This window comes from Octopus bimaculoides, chromosome 5 (genome assembly GCF_046866305.1).
Source record: "Octopus bimaculoides isolate indiv1 chromosome 5, ASM4686630v1, whole genome shotgun sequence".
NCBI lineage: Eukaryota > Metazoa > Mollusca > Cephalopoda > Octopoda > Octopodidae > Octopus > Octopus bimaculoides.
The window spans coordinates 17,832,460-17,850,863 of NC_142932.1; the positions used below are offsets into that span (position 1 = coordinate 17,832,460).

Genomic DNA, 18,404 nt, shown 5'->3' on the forward strand with positions numbered 1-18,404 from the left:
TTAACCATAAAATAAAAGTACCGAGACGAATTCATTCGACTAAAAGGTCTTCAAAGCGGTGCCTCAGCATGGCTTAGGTCTAATGACTGAAAAATAAAAGGGAAAAATTAAAGATGAGTCCTGGAGACGATTTGTTCGACTAAAACCACCCAGAGCAGTTCCCTCAGCGTATCTGCAGTTCAATGAATAAAACAAGTCAAAACAAAAAAGAAAAACAAACAAACAAACAACAACAACAACAAAAACCCTGCAAAAAATGAAGAATAACACACCAATACCGATGTCTCAGCAATGCCACATTCTCTTGATTGAGCAAGTAGAAGTATACACATGTGTAAATGTAAAGATCTAGATAAGTACGTTGCTTAGAGAAAACGAACTCGGCACTGACTGTTTTGTGGCCTGTTTCAGAAAACTTTTTCAACTTGAACTTCTAAAGCTGCTGTTAATGCTGTTATTAATGTATATTTCTTTTATGCTTTTCAGATGTTGATGAATGTAAAGTGAACAACGGTGGTTGCAATAAGATGTGTCGGAATACTTATGGATCATATTCCTGTAACTGTCCATCTAAACATCAATTAGGCCTCGATGAATCGACTTGCTGGCGTAAGGATATCTATTCATTCTATAATAATCTGCATTAATCCATTTTCTCTCTATGTCGCTCCTCTTCCATTATATATATATATATTAATAGTTATCGCCAAGCTAACATGGCAGTCCAAAAAATAGGTCCGAGTGCTGCCGTTGATCAGCTCCAAGAGACCATCGCCTCTATCTAGCTATGTGACACACGAACCTGTGTCCATTATAACCTTCGAACAGGGGAGGTCAGCCGCTTTCTCTTGCTGGTCTGGAATCTACAGACTAGTTTCAGGGTGTTTGCATCGGTTTCAGCTGTTGAGACTTTTCAACTCTAAGTATGGAAAACAATTAAATTTTGGAAAAATTAAATGAAAAGTTTTTTAAAAGAATATTTGTAACAGTACTTACTTCCTCGACCCCGAAATGATGAAAGGCAAAGTCGACCTCGTTGGCATTTGAACTCAGAACATGAAGATGGACGAAATGCCGTTAAGCATTTCGCCTGGCGTGTTAACGATTCTGCCAGCTCACCGCCTTTAAGCTGCTATATAATAATAACCATATTATATTATATAAATATACTGAATTTATTGGGTAATTAAAATGTTTCCATTCTTGTATATAATGTGTAAATTTCAGTAACTTTATTTCAGCCTACTGGTGTATGATAGACCGTAATCTAACCGACTGCATGCCATGCAACCACGGCGAATATCAACCGGATCCAGGAGCTGACAACCAATTCTATCAATGTACCAATGGACTTATGTATCTCCTTATGTGCCCACCAGGAACTATTTGGGACCAAAGAGTATGGAAATGTGGTGACAGTGAGTACTGGATATTCCACAATCTTCTTATTGTATGACCTTTACAGTAGACACCTGCCATAGCGTCACCTGCTCTTTGGTAAAATTTAAGCGGAGTTCACTTTATGGTAAGCGCATACTGTAAATATTGACCTAAGGATTTATTCTGGTCGGATATCGATTATATCGACATAACAAGTTTGGATCGGTATTGAAAGATCATGAATACTGAATTTCCACCTCTAACTAATAAAAATCATTTAGAAAATCGATGGGACGGTCATGTTTGAAATACTTTTATTCATAGATCAGCTAAATAGGGGCTGATCTACCAGATGATCAGATGAGGACTAACAACGATTTGTCCTCATCTGTCTTTCATACTGGTATGCTTTCGGGGTAGAGGTGGATGTTTCGGGGTGAGAGTATCGAAGTGCTGATTTCTGGCTAAAAAATTATCACGATTTTTCATTTGTTCTCTTGGCAATCTTGTGATACTTAGATCTACCACACACACACACACACACACACACACACACACATGAACACACAGACACAGACACACACACAGGCGCACGCACATACACACACACGAACACACATACACATGAACGCACACATGCACACACAGACGCACACATGCACTCATATACACACTCAAACGGGTATATGCATACAACACTCTCTCACTCACTCACACACACACACACACACACACTAATGAGCACACACACACACGCACGCATGAACACATACACATACACAGGAACACACACACCTGCACACACAGACGCATACACACACTCATATACACGCATAAATGGGCACATATATACAACGCTCTCACTCTCTCACACGCACACGCACACACATACACAAACAAAACACGCACACACGCATATTTCAATTGCTAAGGTAATTGAAACGTGTACAATAGTAATTTGAATAAACCCTTTGCCGCAAATATATTTCGACATCAGGATTACTACATAATTTCTTTTTGTTAGACTTATTTATAATAGGGGCGTCACTCGTCTATCGAGTGACGCCGCTATATCAGTTTGATAGGTATATGTCGTAAATTTAAGTTCCTGTGTCTATACTGCATGCCGTATACATTTGAGCCAGCGAAGGAGGATCCAGGAGGTCACGTAGCCTGCAAGAAACTGCAGTGAAATCTCCTTCAAATCGATCTTCTTGACCCTTCGTGTGTCGGCGGGGTTGGAATTACACAAGAGGCCATTGGGGTCCCGAGGACTCCCTTTTCAGTTTTGCACATTTCCGCACTATCCGTAAAGGATGGGAGTGACAGTAGGGGAATTAAGCTATAATTTATTGACTGGAAAAAACTTTTAGTGAAAGAAATCAGCATTTTTTATTGTTTTGTAAACTATACATATAGCCCTAAATATAAAATAAAACATTACAAATACGAAGAAAATTGACTTATAGTTCATCAGAATATCTGAAAATAAAAGAACATAATTTCACAGAAAGCCAATGGTGTCCAGTTGGACCCAAATGAGCATATTTTATGCTATAACATCAATATGACTGGAATTTTTAAACTCAAAATTTATATATATATTCAAAAACTGTTGGCAATAAAAGACATGAGATAGAAAATTATTTAAATAAAATTGTAAAAGTTGCATAACTTTTAAAATTTGCTGGGGTCCTAAGAGATCCCACCGGCCCACGAAGGGTTAAAAGAAGAAGGAGGTATTCGGTGACGAAGCCCTGGATACCCTATGATTGTCAAATAATTGTCAAATATCGGAATTGTCATTATCGGAAAGACTTAAATCATAAATCATAAGTTAACTGGATTAAGACTGACCTGGCGTTAAACAACAACAATTATATATTGTTTGAAAAGGTGATGACGGGATGGTCGCGGATAAGATGTCTTTGATCATAAGTCCGTTCCATTTGAGTTAACTTAGCCGAAACAACAACAGCAATAAGACAGGGTAGTCATTGATGAGGCACCTTTGACCGCATGTTCCTTCTAACTAAACTTAGACGAAACAACAGCAACGATAATGTACTGTGTTTGAAAAAGTCAGGACAGATGGTATGTCTTGACCATTGGTCTGTTGCATCTGGGCTAAACTTAGGCGAAAGAAACAACGACAATAATCCATAAAATATTTCAGTTAATCAAGGAATTTTTTCATTCTTTAACAGTTGAATTTGTATTTATTTTCCAGTTATGAAGATTGAGTTTGAGATGCTGAATGGGACCGAACCTGTGAACATGACCCTTGTATCAGGTAGGTCTTAAATATCTTGTTGCAAGCTCTACCAAAGAGAAGGACGGATCAGGATTTGTTCTTTCACTTTCATTGCTTACAACTTTTCTTCTATTTCTCTCTGTTTCTTAAATATTTTCCTTCTCCCAAATTGACTTATTTATGTGAGCGACTGTTATTTGCAGACTCTGTTATTTGCACATTGAGAAGCACCTATTACCATAGCAGGTGCTGAATAATAGTGGTAAAAACACGGCGAAGTGAGTACGTGGTCTGCACCCGATTTGAAGCAGCAACTGTTTCTTATCGTGTTTATCACCAATAAACTGTAGAAACGAATGAACGTTACATAATTTATTTCCTGTAGTAAATTTACATTATTTTAATTTCTTATATTTTATTACGTGTTTATACATTATAGACATTTTTGTGTGTATTCATGTACTAAGTGGTATTAACAGGACTACGTATGTTTAATAAAAATAATTTATGTACCTAAGTTTTAATATAATCTCTTTCGAAATAGTCACCTTGCGCAACAATACACCGGACCCAACATTCCTGCCACTTTTGGAATCCGGCCTGGAAGTCGTTTTCCGTTAGCGTGTCGAGGACATTCTGCGATTTGCTCTGGATCTCGAAAATGGTGTTAAAACAACGATCTTTGAGCTGCATTTTCATCTTGGGGAACAGATGGAAGCATATAAAACAATCAGCGAAACTGCAGTACAAGTTATATATGTGCTTGCGAGCGACTGTTACGTTTTATGCTTAAACAGGTCCCTATCACTCACCTTTCTACCCACATATCTCTCAATACATCTATCTATCTATCTATCTATCTAGCTATCTAGCTATCTAGCTATTTATCTATCTATCTATTTTTACCCAGTGGACGACCTCTGCGTTGACAACTTCACTGGAGAATGCGTCATATGTTTACCTGACAAATACTACGAATATACAGGAGACCCTCGTAAGTTTTACCAGTGTGTGCACGATAATCTAGTTCTGCGAGAATGTCCAGACGGAACAGTGTGGAACAAAGAGATATCAACTTGTATCCACGAAGGTAAGTCAATACTTCCACCTTCTTTCGTTAATTACATTTCAATATATCAATGTCATCTCTGCTCTTTCTGTATTCAGGTTTTACAACTGTCAATCGTTGATAACCTAGAAGCATACAGACAGTAGTGTCACTATTTCGAACCTCTTTCTGATGCCACGTTAAGGCTCACTAAAATTAGTAGTATGAAGACGAGTGGTATGTTCAGTCGTCAACATTTTCACTACATCAGATATCATACAAAATATGAAAACTATTCTGTTATAGTATTCTTGCATTATTTGTTAGTAATTCCAATATTGCAACACAGCAATTGTTACTTTACCGTATATCGGTTTCTTACTCCTTGGTATGATCTTATCTATTCGTAACGCGAATTAAATTCTGTCACTGACTTTCAAGTTAAATGGAGGTAAATGAACTTGGAAATCAATAAGAAAATATGTTTTGCCTAAGGGAACTCTTCCTTACGGCAAGATTTTCATGAAAGCAAGGATTTCATAACGCTGGAGCTGCTTCTATGTATGTATGTATGTATGTATGTATGTATGTATGTATGTATGTATGTATGTATGTTTGTATGTATGTATGTATGTATGGATGTACGTACGTATGTATGTATGTATGTATGTATGTATGTGTGTCATTGTTTATTTCAAGATTTCTTGCCAATGGGGAAAGAGCCGCTTTCTAACCTATCAACAACAGGGTGTTTTTGTTTGAATGTATGTATGTATGTATGTATGTATGTATGTATGTATGTATGTATGTATATGTGCAGATTTTTATGTTTTGTTTTATGTATCATTTCTCATGTACATAGTTGCATATCTAAACATGATCATATATATTTGAATGATAAACTTCTGGAAAGTTTTACTGATTTTTACAGTTCTAGTGATGGATTGGACCTGTAGTTTTCGAATTAGCTTTCTCCTTTCTGGTTTTGAGAAGCCTAATTTCTAAAGGTTGGCATTTAGGCAGTGTGTTACATATCTTAACGCCCCAATAATTATGTATGTATGTCATTATTCAGTTTATTTCAAGATTTCTTTCCAATAGAGAAAGAACCGGTTTCTAACCTAGATCCAAGATTCCTTCATTGGAATTTCAACACCAACAACAGGCTATTTTTGTATGTATGTATGTATGCATGTATGTATGTATGTATGTATGTATGTATGTATGTATGTACGTGCAGATTTGTATGTTTTAAGTATGTATTTTACGTATATGCATGTTATATGCCAGATTCTAAACTATACGTCCATACCACTATCTCAAGAAGATTTTGATTTCTCATGTATGATCTTTCTCTATTTCAGTATTACCAGCTCCAGCGCAATTTAGGCCAGTATCACGTGAGTAATATATTTAGTATCACCGAATCATAATTACATAACTTGAATCGGTAGATTGTCCATCTTATCACTAGAATTATTGTTGTTTTTATCGTCATTGTAGCTGTTCTTTTCACCACATTTCAAAGCATGATTTGCTTCATATTTGAGTTCCGAACTTTAAAAGGAGTCACAGAAGTGAGTTGTGGCATACGACTTGCCTACAGTATGTAAACCTCACTGTTTAAAAGTTTTCCTTTTTATTTTTCATTTATTGGATCTAAAGGAAGAAACCTTGCTCGTGCCCTTGTACACCATCTTAACCCAGAGAGATTGATGCCGTTAATATTGGTCTCAAATTTTGGTACAAGGCTAGCAATTTCGGGTTAAGGGATAAATCGATAACATTGACCTCAGTGTTCAACTGGTACTTATTTTATCGATCCCGAAACGATGAAAGGTAAAAATGACTCCCACCAGCATTTGAACTGAGAGCGTAAAGAAATGTTGGCAAGTATCTTTCCTGGGGCAGTAACAATTCTGCCTGCTCGCCGCCTTATTGACACCATGAATATTACTGTCGCAATTTTATAATTCAACACTTGTAGGAGAAACAAAAAAAAAAAGGAAGAGAATTCGAGAGGGAAGGAAGGAACGGGTAGCGTGGAGTTTGGTTACAACATAGGTTATGATAAAAAAGTAGATGTGTGGCTTGGGTATTTCTACGTAAAGGGGCATTAATCCAGTCAGCTCAGAGGAGCAGAAGCCATTATAGCAGTGGTAGAAAAACAAAATAGAAGTCAACGCACCGGAAGTTCAAGTGTGTATGTGACTTTACGCAAATTAGTCGGGTTTTTCTAGCAGTAGTGTCTGAAAAAATACCATATCTATATTCCATTGTAGGCCTTATTTAAGCTTTAATAAAGTTTTATTCGCAAAAGGACTTAACAATTTGTGTGTTGATAGTTGTAAAATAAGGTTAGTCCTAATAAGAATTTCATTAATATAACTTCCCTTCTCTTTAAACAGTGACAGAGATGTGTTTCTATCCAAATATGACTAAATGTTATCAGTGTCAGCCAGGATTCTACGAGGACGACGACAGTTGCCGACGTTTCTACACATGTGCCAACGGAGGCCTGGTCTCTATGTCGTGTCCAGATGGTACCCGCTGGAACCAGACTCTAACTCGTTGTGACAACGGTGCTATGTGCTGAATGATAAACCAGACAAGTTTACTCTCATGTCCGTCACAGTCGTGTGTTACAACTGAAGATATTTCGTCACAGTTTTAAAAGATGCAGAAAGCAACATAGAAGAGAAATTTTGCAAACATAATATATCATCAGTGACCTTCATTCATAATATATTATACCTCGCCTCTTGAAATATTTACAATATTCATGTATTAAATATTGAAATAAACGTTTCTTATGCCACACAACGAGTTGTTGTCGTTGTTGCTTCTGCTGCAGATATTGTTGTTTAGTTTCAACCGTTCAAGTAATCAAATATTCAAATATTCCAGTTGCGATAATCCCGTCTTTTTGCAGGGTAACTCATCCCAATATGTCCTCTCGTGTTAAATGTGGATGAGTGTCATTGATGAAAGAGAAATTAGGCTGTTATATCTAGTAGTTCGAGCCATGAAGACGCACCCAGACTGGCTCATCATCGTCATCATCCCTATCACGTCTGCATTTATCTATCTATCTATCTATCTATCTATCTATCTATCTATCTATCTATCTATCTATCTATCTATCTATAATATAATATAGGATAAAATCTTTATAAGAATTTATCAAGTAGTCAGCGTGAAAAAAACCTCATAATGAAAAAAAATTCATCATTTTTTTCCATAAATATATATAATTTATATAAAGGGCATTAACTGTGTAGTAATGCCTCACGCTTCGAGGGACTAAATAAGTCAAAAACTACCAAAAAATAAGCAACATATTTACCGAAAGCGAGGGAATGCAGCTTTCAAAATTAATCTCTTAAAAACATTTAACTTAACGGTAAACCACTGGTTTCTCAATCAATACAGAAAAAAACTGTGAAGTAACCTGCATTCTTTTGTTCATCAGTACACGTATGGTCGAAATACATAAAAATAAACAAGAATCAACATACTACGACTTATTTAGTCCCTCGAAGCGTGAGGCATTACTACACAGTTAATGCCCGTTATATCTATCTATCTATCTATCTATCTATCTATCTATCTATCTATCTATCTATCTATCTATTTGACAGTCGGTCTATTTTTTACGTGATTCACTCCCTACACTACAGCCATACTGGAGCACTGCCTTGAAGAATTCGAGTTGAGTGAATCGACCCTAGTACTTTTTATTTTTAAGCCTGTTACTTGTTCTGTTGGTCATTTTTGCCAAACCTCTAAATTACGCCGACGTAAACACACCAACACTAGTTCTCAAGTGGTGGTGTAGGACAAACACAGACACGAAGACATTCACAAACACACACACACACACACACACACACACACACACACACACACACACACACACACACACACACACACACACACACACAAACAAACACACACACACACATACACACATATATATATATATATGTATGTATACTACGAGCTTCTTTTAGTTTCCGTCAACCAAATCTACTCCCATGGGTTTGGTCGGCCCGAAACTATAGCAGAAGACAGACGGCCAGGGTGCCATGCCGTAGGACTGGACTTGGGGCCATGCAGTTGAGAAGCAAACCTCTTACCACACACGCACACGCACACACACACACACACACACACACACACACACACACACACACACACACACACACACACACACACACACACACACGTATGTATGTATGTATGTTATCAATCAGTTTCATTTCTGTATTTCTTGTCCATAGAGAAAGAGCCGGACTCTAACATAGATTCAAGGCTCCTTCATTGGAACTTTTATCAACATCATCTAGATATTTGTGCATATGTGTGTGTGTGTGTGTGTGCAGTATTTGGTGTTAGTGTATGCGCAGATTTGTATGTTTGTTTTATGGATGTATGTATGTATGTATGTATGTATGTATGTCATATATTCAGTTTTATTAAGGCGGCGAGTTTGACAGAATCGTTAGCACGTCGGGCGAAATGCTTAGTAGTATTTCATCTGCCGCTACGTTCTGAGCTCGAGTTCCGCCGAGGTCGAATTTGCCTTTCATCCTCTTCGGGGTCGATAAATTAAGCACCAGTGAAACACCGGGGTCGATGAAATCGCTTACCCGCTCTCCACAAATTTCAGGCCTTGTGTCTGTAGTAGAAACGATTGTTCAGTTTTATTTCAAGATTTCTTAGCAATAGAGAAAAAGCCGGTTTCTAACCTAGACCCAAAGCTTCTTCATTATAATTTCAACAACATCAACGCGATATTTTTGTATGCTTTGTTTTATTTATTTCTTCTCAAACATATACTTGCATATCTACACATACTTCAATGATAAATTTCTCGAAAGTGTTACAAATCTTTATAGCTTCAGTGATGGCTTGGATCTGTAGTCTGGAATTTGTGGGGAGGAGGACAGTCGATTACAACGACCACAGTAGTTAACTGGTACTTAATTTATTGATCCCGAATGGATGAAAGGCAAAGTCAACTTCGGCGGAATTTGAACTCAGAACGTAGCAGCAGACGTTCGCCCGGCTTGCTAACGTTTCTGCCAGCTCGCCGTCTTCTCTATCAAAATAATAATGGAGAATTTTCAATTCAAGCTTAACGTATACTTTCATTTTTTTTTATTTGAAATTGATGAAATTGGTATTTTAAGCCAATCAAAATTGAATCGAATAGACTAAAAGAACCTTGAATTTGTAATTAGATCAAAACTTCGAAATGTAAGAGTAAAATATAGATACGACTCGACGAGAATTTAGAAGCTATCAACTGATGCGACAAATGAAACCACTGGAAAGAAATCTAATTCTGTCATCTATAATTACTAATTGTTACATTAGAATTTGCTTTGTATGTTTACCCACTTTAGCTAAGTGCATGCTAGACTTTTTTTAATACTATCGTTTCCTTTCTTTTGCTAACCATTTTCAACATCCCATTGACACGATTAGCAGCATTTAAAATAGGTCCTTTACAAATGCATATACAGGGGCTGGACAAAATAATGGAAACACCTAGCATCATAGCGTCATAATTTTGAAATATCTATAAAACCGTCAAAACCTGGATTTTTTTTATTTTGATTTACTATTGGGGCTGCTTAATGTTTTGCTAAAATTGCTGTCTCTTTTCAGACATCATCAGAAAAAGGTAATTAAAATTCATTAAAATGACTGATCTATCGGACTTTCAAAGAGGTCAAATTGTTGGTGCTCGTTTGGCAGGCACTAGCGTAACGAAAACAGCCAAAATGTTTGATGTATCTCGAAAGTAATGGCAGTCTTTGAGAAAGAGGGAAAAACCTCAATTAAACGAGAGAAATAATTTTACAGTCTTGCTATGTCTCTTTACGTTCACAAAATAAAGCGTTCAAATTCCGCGAAGTCGACTTTTTCTTTTATTCTTGAGAGGGCGACATTATAATGCAATGCTTGTCTCTCCCAACTTCTCAACTGATCTTCTTTAGACAGAGACCACATACTGTGTTGTTCTCTAAATACTTGACATATACAGATTTACTTTCATCCAGATTTCACTCAAATGTATCAACAAACTGTCAACATTCGGTCTTGTTTAGTGACTTCACACGAAACCAGAACAAATGTTTATGCTTCAGCTCGGGGCAATTCAACGTACTTCCGGGGAGGAATAATTGAATTTCGGTATGTAGAATAAACTAACCAGATTAATTCCCTCTTTGTTGTTAATAATTATTGCTCATATTAAAAACCAATAATTACTGTTTATATTCTACCTAGTCTCTATTTATCCAGTTAGGGTTTGGCTGTTTCATGCATTTATTGATATACTTTTTAAATCCTCATTCCTTCTATATTTTCTCATTCATTTTTATTCATTACTTCTTACCTCTTTTCAAAAAGCGGCGCGCGGGCAGGGATTCTAACGCGTTGGACAACATTCTTCGTGGTATTTCATCTGGATTTACTTTCTGAGTTCAAATTCTGCTGAGGTCGAGTTTGATTTTCATCCTCACGGGGATCGATAAACTAAACACCAGTTAAGCACAATGTGGCGGTGTGGGGGATGGGATCACTGTAATCGATTAGCGCCCTTCCCACTAATTTCAGACCTTGTGCTAATAATAGGATGGAGTAATTAGCTTCATGGAGGACAATGATTTGGGAGAATTGTTATATCCTCAGATGGTAGTGGGGGAGTTCAAAACCTGCAAAGGTCACCTATGTCATTTTATCCTTTCGACGTTCTATAAAATAAACTATATGCAAGTAATGGAGTTGATGTCATCAACTAACACCCTCTCCTCAAAATTTGTAATCTTGTAGGCAGGCAATCTTTATATCCAACGTGGACGTTGTGTTAGAACACACAATACTGCGTTATTTATCTTGAGTGAACTTCTCATATGGACACGTGGCACATAAGAGCACGCGTATAAATATTGTTGAGAGACGAGAAACGTCTGCTACACCCGCGGAAACTGCCAAATCACGTGATTTCGCCCTGCGTGGGCTCCTCAGTGGCAGACGTCTGGTAGCGACATAACAGTCGAATAACACTATCAACGAAGAATAGTTAGAACTTCAGTGTCTAATTCAGGGAGATTCAGCTGTTATGTCACTACCAGATGTCTGGCACTGAGGTTTTAGAATCTATCTTCTATCTTTTACTTGTCTCAGTCATCAGATTGCGGCCATACTGGAACACCACTTTGAAGAAATTTTCAGTCGAACGAATAGACCCCAGTACATACTTTCGTAAGCCTAGTACTTATTCAGTCGGTGTGCTTTGCTGAACCACTAAATTACGGTGACGTGAACATACCAACATTGGTGGTGGTGGTAAGGACAAACACAGACACACACACACACACATAATCGACGGGCTTCTTTCAGTTTCCCTCTACGAAATCCACTCACAAGGCTTTGACCTATCTATCTATCTATCTATCTATCTATCTATCTATCTATCTATCTATCTATCTATCTATCTGTGTGTATACGTATGTATTATATATATATATATATATATATATATATATATAAACAGAAACATATTTATATGTATGTTCCATGTCCCTCTCTCCTGAAAAACCTCTTCAAAAAAGAATAAAAGAGAGAGACAGACAGATCCCTCTCCCCACCGGTTAAGAAGATGCCTACGACGGCAATATTAATAATTAGTAGCAACAGCGATAATAACAGTAAAAATGTGTTTATAAACAACAATAACATGGATTTAAAATGCAGCAACAAAAACCACAACTACAGGAACATGGGTTTTAAATACTTATTTTGATATGATAAATAGTAATTATTTTAAGAACAAAATACAACGAAACAAATGTAAAAAAAGAGGCGTATTTTCGTGTTGAGTGACTTTGTCCTGAGGCTAATGTCGGCTCGGTATACCTGAAAGCAAAGAGGTCCCTATTGTTCTTGCCAGACTGTATAAGTTAAGCCGATGACCGCACTTTAGAACTATTCCCTCATCTTAATCCGTTTACTTCAGACATACAGAGACAGTCACCAATACAGTGACACCTCTGTTCGCAGTTTCGTATTTTTACCTTCTGCTACGGCTGCAGATATCCGTGTGCAGCATTCAATTATATCTTCTTCTTGTTATTGTTCTTGCTGATGCAGCTGTTTGCTATTGTCTTTGGTGCTGTGATTGTTATTGAATAAGTGGAGGTCTTTCCTCCACTGGGACTCAAAGCCCGGATATTTCCCCCACTTTTTAAAAATATGGAAGTGACTTTTTTGCAAACTGGAATGAAGACTATTTTCGGATGGTCGGCTTTGATTCTTCTCTGTCTTCTAAGCCAAACTGCACATGCGCAGTAAGTACATATTTTGTTTGTGTCTGCATTATGTAACATTTTTATTGTCAGTTAAATGACAGTAAATCTCTCTGTCATATATACTCACATAAACATATATACATTCACACACACACACACACATATGTATGTATATATATATATGTATATATATATATATGTACATATATATATATATATATATATATATATATATATATATATATATATATATATATATATATATATATATATATATATATATATATATATATATATATATATGTATATGTATGTATGTATGTACTGATGTATGTATGTACTGATGTATGTATGTATTTGTTGTATATTAGAAATTTGTTGTATATTTCGAAATTATAGCGAATTGTATTACAGAATTGTGAGGAAGGTCGTCCTTTAGTAGTTCAGTGGCAACGAAGTTTTCTATTATCGTTCACTGATATTGATGGGAGGCAATGCTATAAGTTTATTCAGTAAATGGTTTGTGTGTGCTAATTTAAGAGAACGATGTTATAGGAGCTATTTTGGTATAATTAGTATTGCGAACTGCAATAAAGCAATATAAATAGATAATATGTTCCCGTGGCAGGAATTGTTCTGTACCCTTTTTGTCTACCGTAGATGGCGCTTTTAAAAATATGTATGCATAAATATACATATAAATACCTACACATGTATATACAAATACGTACACATGTATGTATATATATATATATTTATATATATATATATATGTGTGTGTGTGTGTGTGTGTGTGTGTATGTTTATGGGTATGTATGTGTATATATATATATGTATATATGTATGTGCATATATGTATATATATACATGTATATATGTATATATATATATATATATATATATATATATATATATATATGCGTGTGTGTGTGTGTGTGTGTATATATGTATATATATAAATGTATCTCTCTCTCTATACACACACACACATATATATATATATATATATATATATATATATATATATATATACGTGTGTGTGTATATGTGTGTGTGTGCGTGTGTGTGTGCGTGTGTGTGTTTGTCCACCACCACTGCTTGACGGTCAATTCATTCGCCTAAGATTCTTCGAGGCAGTGGCCCAGAATGTTCGTAGTCTCCTGACTGAACCAAGCGAAAGATAAAGGTTATATATATATATATATATATATATATATATAAATTATTTAAAAAAATAACGTTGACCACTAACGTGGACAGTTAATGCGCTAGAAATAGATCACATTTTGTGTCTATTAAAACCTAAATTGTTCTCAACATGAAATATAGCAGCAAACCAAAAACGTGAGCGGGCAAGACATTTAAAATCACCTAAACAAGCATTATTAAACAGGAACTAGTTTCGGATTTAACAAATTCTTACCATTTGTCTATTCCTCATCAGCCTGGTTTGTAATGAACCGTAATCATCAGAATCGTATACAGAGTTGCCCACCGCCATGGGTGCGCGTGTATATGGTTCTGCTAATTACAGCTTAATGGTAAAATTCAAAAGTCTTCGTTTTGGCGCGATTTTACCATTAAGTTGTAATTAGCAGAACCATATGCACGCGCACCAATGGCGGTGGGCAACCCTGTATATATATAAATTAGATAGAAGTAGTTATGACCGGTCTACGAGGTTATCCAGGATTTCACGTTCTGGGTTTCACGTCTGAACAGACACCGTAAAGCTAAGCGCTTTATGGACGTGAAACCCTGGGCAACCCCATAGACCAACCATAACTATCTCTCTCTCTCTCTCTCTCTCTCTCTCTCTCTCTCTCTCTCTCTCTCTATCTCTCTCTCTCTATATATATATATGTATGTGTAAAGTAACAGTTTTAGAGAAAAACGATTGGTTTCATATCTAGCGTGAACTAGACATATCTTCAGTTTCTCTAAACGATAGCCGTTGCCTCTGCAAAGTGTGTTTTATTTTTCAAAAACCACAAGAACGTCGGTGATAGTTGAAGAAATATTCCCCGCAAAAAATTATACCGGGTGAGTTGTCTTCCTTTGCTTGATATCTAGGTTTTCCAATTTTGAAGTAAAAATTCCCGATAATGTGGACAACTCCCCACGGCTTCCGTCCTGGAGTCCAGGTAGCCTCCTGGCTCATGTGAGTTCATGAGGATTATATATTTTTCTGCCATGCACAATTTACATAGCCTTGTTCCGTTGCAATAGGGTCCACAAGTTTCTAGTAATTTCCACCTGATGTTAAATGGCGTATGATTATCTTTTAGGTGCCATCCGTATGCTGCGAGTGTCGTTGTATTGCGTCTCTCCGGGACCCTGAAAAAAGATCTGTAGTTTTTCAGGCGAATTTTATATTTGGATTCACTAGATCCGACATAAATTTTAGTGCGTGTCTCTGTGTTTGAGTATGATCAACACTGACAAATTATCTTCTAGATGTTAAAATCAATGGCTGTCAGCAATGCCCGTACTGAAATTTAATATCAATAATCAATAATAAACACCAACATGATTCCCATTTACAAAGCCAAATCGTACAGAAACAAGCTAGAGTAAGATATCTAGTTTTTCAATAGTATTCATAAGCATTGAGAATGACAGTGAAAATATGTCCTAACGAGCAATGTAAATAAATTATTAGTAAGGTGAAGTTCACTTAATGTGACAACATTACTCACCATGCGCAGGTGAGTATAGCCTGGTAGTTTGTACCATGCTTTCGCCCATTGCGTTAGCTCGCTGTGTATCCGCGAGCAGACATAGATAATATCTTGGCCCCGCTAATCTTGGCACGCATTTGAGGTTGTCGTGCATGACCTGGCTTAGAATTTTGCAATTTAGGGCTGTTGAACGACCAAGCAAAAATAAGAAAATAATGTATATAACTCCGTCTAAGGCAACACTTTAAATAGCGCTCTTTAATATGTTGTTTCTCAGTGCTTGAATCGCTTATTTCATCTCCGTTTCTCTCTGTTTTTTTTTTCTCTCTCTCTCTGTCATTTCCTTTATCTCTTCATTTTTCTCTAACACACTTACTCACATAGATTAATACTCACATAGATTAATACATACATAATCATACATAAAAATTACCATTTTGCTGATAAATTTGGTAATCTGTTAACTAAAAGAGCAAGCATAGAACTACATTATCAATAGGTTTCATTAAAACTGATTATAGGTTGGTGCAGACGGGGTGGTTCTCTGGGGCTAATGGAAAATGTTTAAAAACTGTTCTCAAATTTGATTGTCGGGTACACTAGATTGCAGGTATTATGCGAAACTGATCGAGTAACTAACTAAACAAAGTATTGGTCAGCTATAAATCTGTTCGAAATGGCGTATGGCCTAGTGGTTAGGGAATAACACTCACGACCGCGATGTCATGATTTCGATTCCCAGACTGGCTGTGTATTGTGTTGATGAGCAAATCACTTCGTTTCACATTGTTAAGTCTAAGCAGCTGTTAATGGGTAACCTTTTCACAGATTGTAGAACAAAGGTAAGATGGTGACCCAGGAAAATCACTCGAACAGAGGTCTCGTTAGACATGCTTTGTATTCAGCGATCCGAAGGATGAATAATACAAACCATATTGTGAATCCCCCACTGGCTGGTATTGGTTGTTGGATCAGGTCGAAGATGAGTGAGTAGCTCTATTCTGGCTTGTTTGATCATTGTCATTAAGTAACTTAGTACGATGTGATACATCAGTCAGTTCTATTTGTAGTGGCGTAAACCTTGTCGCATCAATTTGGTGTTGGACATTTAATAGAAATAAAAAACATTGAAAATAGAGTGTACTCCTTGTCTAAAACAAAAGGTTATGAGTAGCAATCGTTTCTCTAGCTGGCATCTTTAGATGCAAGAATCCCAACAGCAAAATGTCTGAGAGAGTGGGTCATGTGAAGGGGAAAGAAATAAGCTATACTTTGTTTACCATATTGACACTTAGAAAAGGAGGGGTTATAACATCATCTATGATAACAGAATGGATAGGCTAGCATAAGAAAATAGAGAAAAAATATCTGATGGGATTCTTGAGTTTGAACGTAGTAAATCAGTAAAGTTTAAATTATGGAACAGAGAGAGAGGAACCGGGCAAAGAATTCACTCAAAAGGATGACTGATACATTTTATGGATAAGCAAAATTGTAGCAGGTAACAACTCAACAAATATGCTGACAGAGAGGAAGTAATTCTTGCGCAGGTAAAAATATGAAAAGCTTGCTTGGTTACGGTCATGTATCCTGCCACAATTCCCTGTCCAAAACAATTCTTCAGAATACAGTTGAGGGAGGGTAAAAGAGAGGCACATAGAGAAAATCCTGGTTTGGCAACATCATCAAGGACTGGACGAATCACAACTCAGTGAACCTACTACGCATGACAGAGAACAGACACCAGTGACGACGGTTGACTATGGAAGTTTCTAGAGCGGCTCCCCAGTGACCGGCTGCATCAGCTTAGGGATCTTGTTTATTAATGAGTAGGAAAGACTAACTGGATTACTCTTTTGCACTACATTATTAAGATTATCCTATTTTTGAGTAGATTTGTATTAGCACTTCGTAGAACCTGTCATCTGAACAGCAATTTCCCCAATGATATCTTCCTTGAACTGGTTGGATTTCTGCTCTGGTAGGATTCCATACATGAAACACATTTGAGGAAGGTAAAAAAAAAAGTGGTGTGAGGCGGGTGAGGGAGTTTGTATGGACCTCATTTCTCAGCTGAACTATCATCACAAAATGAATTTAAAACAAACATGTCAAACCAATATACTTCATATACTATTTCCTTAGGCATGTACTCATTTTTTTCCTGGACCTTTGCATGTAAAATTATATATGAATATAAAACACCACGCCTTCATAAGCAGGTGATAGTGTGACTCGTATAAAAGCGTTACTTACTTTGTACGCCGGTGTCGTCATAATTTAAAAACTATCGGAATCTACCGAGAAGACCCCCAAAGTATGTAAGCATGTATGTATGTACATATATGTATATATATATATATATATATATATATATATATATATATATATATATATATATATATATATATATATATATATATATATATATGTATATATATGTATATATATATGTATGTACGCATGCATGTATACATATGTATGTATGTGTATTTGTGCATATAATTATGTATATAGGTATGTGTCAGTAGTGCGTGTGTGTATATGTGCATGTTTATGTGTGGTTGAGTTTGAGTTCGTAAGTATGTAAAAGTCACTGCATATGCGTAGGCAAGTGTATGTGCGTGTTATCTCTTCTCACATCCACTTTATATTAATCCCTCTTTTTAAAAAAACACCTTAATAAATAGGTAAAGATAATAAGGGAGATATATATA

General features: G+C 36.4%; 2 protein-coding genes across 2 annotated transcripts in view; both read left to right on the forward strand.

The window, feature by feature from the left end:
* The window catches only part of LOC106877429 (uncharacterized), a 61,877-nt gene extending 54,372 nt beyond the window's left edge, over positions 1–7,505 (forward strand). Inside the window, 6 exon segments of the mRNA XM_089352007.1 lie at positions 487–609; positions 1,242–1,418; positions 3,611–3,673; positions 4,545–4,724; positions 6,047–6,082; positions 7,091–7,505. Coding sequence (XP_089208133.1) covers positions 487–609; positions 1,242–1,418; positions 3,611–3,673; positions 4,545–4,724; positions 6,047–6,082; positions 7,091–7,278 — 767 coding nt within the window. The 3' untranslated portion in view covers positions 7,279–7,505.
* A 5,297-nt stretch (positions 7,506–12,802) lies between these two features.
* Positions 12,803–18,404, forward strand: part of LOC106877428 (uncharacterized) — an 86,107-nt gene continuing 80,505 nt past the window's right edge. The window contains exon 1 of the mRNA XM_089352008.1: positions 12,803–13,045. Within this exon, the coding sequence (XP_089208134.1) occupies positions 12,951–13,045 (95 nt within the window). The 5' untranslated portion in view covers positions 12,803–12,950. The remainder of the gene's footprint in view (positions 13,046–18,404) is intronic.